Source organism: Triticum dicoccoides, chromosome 1A, assembly GCF_002162155.2.
Source record: "Triticum dicoccoides isolate Atlit2015 ecotype Zavitan chromosome 1A, WEW_v2.0, whole genome shotgun sequence".
In the NCBI taxonomy this organism is placed as follows: domain Eukaryota; kingdom Viridiplantae; phylum Streptophyta; class Magnoliopsida; order Poales; family Poaceae; genus Triticum; species Triticum dicoccoides.
Window position 1 is genome coordinate 314,131,391 of NC_041380.1, and position 6,390 is coordinate 314,137,780.

Sequence of the window (6,390 nt, forward strand, 5' to 3'; positions counted from 1 at the left end):
CCCTCTCGCCCCAACTTCCCCCACATGTACAGGAAGACGATCCTTCCCGTAAAATTTAGGTGAGTTGCAACCGCCTGAAGTTTCACGCCGTGCCGCCCCGCACCTCCGCGCTCCCTTGCCACCATGCGTCGCGTAGCGATGGTGGCTGCCACCGTCACACATGTCACTCACTTGAAGCCCTAGACTATTAGGTAGGCTTTTATTGGGCGATATAAGAAAAAAGGGAAAGATGTTTATGTGAACTAAGAAAAGACGCCACATGACTACTTTCCCAAAATTATACAAATATCTCGTAAAAACCATTTTCACGAGGAGGTTTTTTACATGAGCTATGGCCTATGGGAGATGCTCTTATGCGCATCGTATGTTGTTTGATGGGAAGATTCCCCGTAAGATACGTGCCACCATTGTTGCAATTATTAGCAAGGCATCCAACAAGGGCCTCTTTCAACGAACAAACGCTTTATGTTAGTAAAACTCTCTGGACCGCTAAAATCCACCCACAAATTACAACAGACAATCTTTCTGCCGCGCAGTTTATATATACACATAATTTTTATTTCCACCAAGAGAAGACCGTGCGTCGGGGATCCCATTAGCACATCCTCTCGTGGTGCAACGAGACAAGAACAGGACATATCCGCGTACGCACATGGCACCGACGAGACCTCCAAGCCTCGAGTGTGGAGTCCCTGTAGATTGGCATGTCTTCTTCGTCGCTGCTTTCGTGTGCCATCTCCTTCACCCAGGCACAGTGGTTTGGGAGAATTAGAAACTTGATTTGGATTGGAAAACGGGGATCACACATGGAGATTACGCGAGGAACATCTCCTAGATCCCCGTGGGAAACGAGTACTAGCGTCTTGGAAAATATACAAATTACACAAAGCAAAATCTGTCCATGACTGGCTAGCATGGGTTCGAAATCCTCACGTCAGCTTGAAGATTAATTTAGAGCGCCAGGCAAGTGGGCACCAGCTGCAAACTACTGACAAGCTGACCACCGATTTGGCACGGCCGGGAACTGACAGAGTTTGGACACGTTCGTTCTCCACTTCACGACTCGTAAGCAAGTCGTTTCCGACAAGTTATGAGAGCATGTAAATACACTCTCTCGCGGTGATCGGGAATTGGACGAAGAGCGGTGCCGTGCGTGATGCTTCGGCGATCGGCGTCACGTTTGGAAGTGAAGGCGAGGCACAAGGAGAAAAAAAAAATCAAACTACACACACTGCCGAGCTACGTGTGAGAGAGGGTGAGCTCCATCGACGCATGCATCTAGAAAGCTCCATGGATGTGATGCCGATGTTTCGACGAGTGCACGAAGCCACGAACCAGCCTCCTACGTAAAGCATAACTTTATTTAGCGTTACAGTGACTTCTGTTTTTGTGTTGATTACAGGCGCGGCAGATTAGAGGAGGATTTCGGCTAAATTACTTCACTCAACGGTGCACGGAATGCATTTGTTTTTTTTCTTCAAAACGAAGAAAAAAAAATTGCCTCATCAATTAATTAAGCAGAAGAGAATTGTCCAATTAATTAATAAAAAACCGGGCGAAAACCGATACAACTTGTAAAGAGCCTCGTAGATCATTCCAGTTCATCAACGGGCCCGAATCACGCCGAGCGTGTGGCCTGCCCAGCCTCCAGCGCGCCCGATATGATGGTCCTCCAGGAAGTTCGTGCCTCACGTGCACTGTGCGTGTAGCAGCAACACAGCGACAGGTAGGAGTAGAGCACCATCCATCCATCCCCACGTACGTTGAGGGCCAAGGGACGAGAGGCTTCCGTCTCCGTGCGCCGTGACATCGCCCACCAGACTTTCTTGTCAATGGAAAGATGGGGCGAGAGCCCCATGGAACTCTGATGTCACGGCATGCCGCTTTCTCGCTAAACCAAAATCTTGCACGGCGTACTAGTTATTCGGATGTCAGGAATCTTTGGACACTGCTATGCTAGCTGCTAAAGATCACTCTGACCTAATGCGACTGTCTTCTAATCTTTCTGATCCGAATACAGGATACCTATCGTGTGACTATGTGTTGAATTAACGCTGCATGGAGTTGATGCTTGTATTCCATTTCACAAGAAGAAAAACGTACGACACGTTGCGCCGTCAGTTCTCCACAAAAGCATTTTAGCCGAGAAAGTAGCTTTGGACCTAAACCAGGACGAGCTCCACCTCCAGACTCGCCGAAGAAGAGAGAGCCGAACCGATCGATCAGAGTGGACAAAATACGGGGGCGGTCAGGCGGCCATGTTTTGTACATCTCGTACATAAATTCTGGGGGCAGATTGGCACGGAGGCGCGCGCTACGTGCCAAGCTTCTCTCCGGCGCCAGCAAGTGAGGAGCGATCGACGGACGGCACGGCAGCTTGTCCGTGGCAGATTCTTCCTGGACAGACGTACGTATCAATCACATGGATGGAGAAGTGATCAGATTGTTGTGTTGCGTAAGCAAGTGAGAAGAGTGTACCACACCGGAGAAAGTTAGTACACGAACATGCTATATATGTATGCAAGCAAATCGTACGACAAGGGGCCAAAATGATATGTGTGTGTGATACAGTGATACGCGGAAGAAAAAGAAAGGAGTGGGTTAACCAACCACACCCAAAGCAGAACGGAATTTAGGCATGCAATCATATCACATGGTGGTGCTCGTGGACGGACGCAAGATGGGTGATTAATCGCTGACTGGACTGGCCCCCACAACAAATCAACAAACGGAAGCTTTCTCTTCCCCCTTAAACTGATGAAGGCGACGCAAATCAATAGAAACTTCACACGGCTGATCGCAAGGAACCCTCTGTTGCTTGGAGAAATAAAATTTTCCTTAGGAGGCGTACGTACGTGTTCTTATCAGGATGGTGGCAAACTCGGAAAAAGAATTACACGAGTTCTCCAAGATCATGACGAGGTGCTCCTGCATAAGATAATTTCGATTAAAATGTTAAATTTCTTACACACAAATGCATGAAGGTAAGAAGCTGAAGGCAATTCTAGTTAAAAAAATATTATTCCCTCACCCTACATTAAGTGCTGCAGATTACACGACGTGAATCAAACTGGGTTTTTCAAATGTGAAATGTACAGCAAACCTCATTCTTCAGTTCCATGACAAATAATGCCCCAACTACCAGCCATACTGAAATACTTCACCAAGATCCATTTGTGCAGCAACTTTCGTTGTTGTTTCCAGTCTTTGCTGGTCTTCCACAAGTGATCTGAACCATTATTTCACCCGGCTCGTTTGATGCCAGGCCTAGCTATCGCTAGTGGCCAGCTCCACGAAAATTCAGGCCATTTGAGGGACAACTTGCCGCCCACAACCATCCCTCCCATATTGTAGGCATCATATGAGCACACAAAAAAGAATTAAACTATATTTTTCTCAAATGAACAACAAAAGCTAAATGTGCAATGTACTTCAGTAAGATGCCTTTCATGCCATGGGCATACATCTCTTCAGAGTCCATATCTCTGGTTTATTGTCTTTCATAAAAGAAAAATCTCTGGTTTATTACACAAGGTATTGTCAGGCTATCAGCTCATGTCAGACATGCCCCCATAGCGACTTTGGATGCCATGAAAAGAGAAAAAAAGAAAAGAAAAAGAGAAGCAGTTAGGTCGCAAGTGTAAGAATTTGATGTGGTAGATGGAGCCAAGGATCTCTTAAAAGACTGATTTGTGACACTACTGAACAGTTGCATTACATCATATCTTATCTGATCCTAACAGAAGTACAAACCTGTGCAAATTTCAAATGAACATACTCTAAGAATATATTTGACAACCCCACTGCCCTGTGACACCGGCATATAGAAGATTAAAGAATTACAGTGTCTTAGATAAGCACTAAGCAGTGGAAGGAAGTCAAACTAATAATTGGATGGGTTAGCAGCTACTCCCTCCGTCCGGAAATACTTGTCAGCGAAATGGATGTATCCAGACGTATTTTAGTTTTAGATACATCCATTTTAATCCATTTATGCGACTAGTATTTCCAGACGGAGGGAGTACCTGCCATGGAAAATAAACAACCAACGAAATTGCCTACTGATAGGAAGCTGCGGATATCTACTGGCATATTCCAGCGATGATTTTATCTGTTTCTTCATCAGCCTCAAAACCATCTTTTTTCATGCGATCAAGTAAATCTGACACTGGTTGTCCTGCATGAACATATGTCTCCAGTAAAATGTGGTAAACATCCCTTGTCAAAGGTACTAAATTCCGTAGCATGCTTGCCATCTCCTCGGCTGCTTCAACATTCTTTTGCTCCATGAAATGTTCCAGGCTCATTAGCACATTTGTTAGGTCAGGTTCCCATCGAGAAGACGCACAAGCAAGAGCTTTCCTTGTCATATCCACCGCCTTCGACACCTGGCCGTCCTGGAAAAATCCACTAGCCAACCTATACCAAGTACCACGGTGAGGTGTCCTCCCTTTGGCGATAGCTTCATCCAGGAGAGCTTCTGCCTTCTCCATAAGACCTTTGGCGCAGTAAGCATTTATCAGTAAGTTTGTTAAGTGGATATCATGGTGAACATACCTACTTTCCCACTCTCTAAAGGCTTTCTCAGCACTATCAATGTCATTCATCTTAAGCAGCCCACTTATCCTGCACATGTACATCGAGTTGCATACCGGCACTTTGGACTTGTAGACATTCCAAACCCGGTCTGCCTCACTACTCATTCCCAAATCAGCAAACATGGAAAGCAAGAACCCATATGCAACCCTCTCATCCTTCCGACCTATCTGCTTTTCTGATTCCTGGATAGCTCGCAAGGCCTTTCCTTGCTGCCCGGCTTCCATGAAAGCCCTGGCTACAATGGCATGTGAGTGCCAATTCACGATCTTCGGGTCGACCTTCTTGATAATTTCCTCAATGCCATCAAAATTCCCAGCAGCTGCAAGCACCGTCAACAGAATGTTGATACTGAACACATCAGGCTTGATGCCGCTCTCTTCCATGGTCCTGTACATGGTGTGCACCCTCTCAACCTGCCCGGTCTCCCAGTAAAGCTTCATCATCACATTGTAAGGATATGATCTCATCATTCCCAAGTCCTGCATCTCCGCGAAGAGCTTTTCGGCCTCGTCGACGGACTTTGCCTCCGCATAGCATTTCAGGAGGGATCCGTAGCAATGAGATTTCTTCACCTGGATCGACAAGCTCTTCCAGTAGTTCACGGCACTCTCGAGGCCTTGCACCTTGCTGATCAGCTCCAGCCGGTACGCGACGTCGCCAGGCGACAGGTACATGTACCGCCGGTCGGTCATCCACATTGACAGCTGCAAGAACACAAAGAATGAGCGAGTGGGGTGCGCGCACAGGGAGTATTCGCTTCGGGGTTGGGGTGATTGCGACCTCGAGCGCGTGGGAGAAGCGGCGGAGGCGGACGAGCTTCTTGACGATGCACATGAGGTTGTTCTTCTCGACGGCCCGGCCCTCCGTGACCGCCCATTGCTCCAGCACGGGAGTCAGCGGGAGGTTCGGGTTCCATACGGCAGTGACGCGGCGGTAGAGTGAGTCGGCCAGCGGGCGCCGCGGTGGATGGGGCAAGGCTGCGGAGGTCTCGGCGGCCGTGGACAGGCGTCGGAGCAGGCAGCCGCGAGGAGGGAGGAGGCGGTGCATGGTGGCGCGGCCGCTCCGGCGGTTCGATGCCGGCGGAGGGGGGGGAGGGGGGGTGAGGGTTTGGGAATGGGGAATGGGCTCAGATGGGCCTTGTGCTGAATGGGCTTCAGGGTGGTTAATCCGAAAGGAAGGGGGGAGAGCGAAGAATCAGCGAGAGGAGAAAAGGAAAAAGGACTGTTTTGAAAATACAAAAATATAGGACCCCGATATCGCGCGGAAGTTAGGGGACAGGAGGAGCCAGATCGAACATTTTGAGGATAAGACATGCCCAGTGAGCACAAACTACCGTCACGCCCCGTCCTGGAGCGGTCGGGCCAGCCCCAAATCGCCCCTATCCATCCGAGAGCCGTCGCGCCCGCCCCAAACCGTCATGCCCCGTCCTGAAGCTGTCGCTCCCACCCCAAACCATTGTGCCCCATATTGGAGCCGTCGCGCCCGCCCAAAACTGCCATGCCCTGTCCCAGAGCCATCACATCATTTAACTTCTCTTCTGTGGCCACTTCCTCGAGCTGCGCCACGTCGGCGATGCCCTGGCTCCTGCGGGAGCAAAGCTCCTTGGTGATGGCGGCATCCTCAAAGCGCCACTGATATCCGCTGCCGCTACCTTTTGAGTTTGTGTTGGTTTTCTCATGAAGAGAAAAGGGTGATGCAGCAAAGTAGCGTAAGTATTTTTCTCAGTTTTGAGAACCAATATATCAATCCAGTAGGAGACTACGCAACAAGCCACCGAATACCTGCACAAAC

The 6,390-nt window shown here is 48.8% G+C and overlaps 1 protein-coding gene across 1 annotated transcript; it reads right to left on the minus strand.

Moving 5' to 3' along the window:
• Positions 1-3,675: 3,675 nt before the first annotated feature.
• LOC119270436 (pentatricopeptide repeat-containing protein At2g20710, mitochondrial-like) lies at positions 3,676-5,689 on the minus strand. The gene is made up of 2 exons (XM_037552439.1): positions 5,380-5,689; positions 3,676-5,303 (listed from the first exon to the last, which is right to left on the minus strand). Exons 1-2 carry the CDS (start codon positions 5,644-5,646, stop codon positions 4,083-4,085), a joined length of 1,488 nt encoding a protein of 495 aa, XP_037408336.1. The 5' UTR covers positions 5,647-5,689; the 3' UTR covers positions 3,676-4,082.
• Between the last annotated feature and the right edge of the window lie 701 nt (positions 5,690-6,390).

What these genes read in the sequence shown, in the direction of transcription:
- LOC119270436 (XM_037552439.1), bottom strand. Translation starts at nt 5,646, where the DNA reads ATGCACCGCCTCCTCCCTCCTCGCGGCTGCCTGCTCCGACGCCTGTCC. An exon ending in GCTTCTCCCACGCGCTCGAG is followed by an intron (nt 5,304 to 5,379) that starts GTCGCAATCACC and finishes GTGTTCTTGCAG; the next exon opens with CTGTCAATGTGGATGACCGA.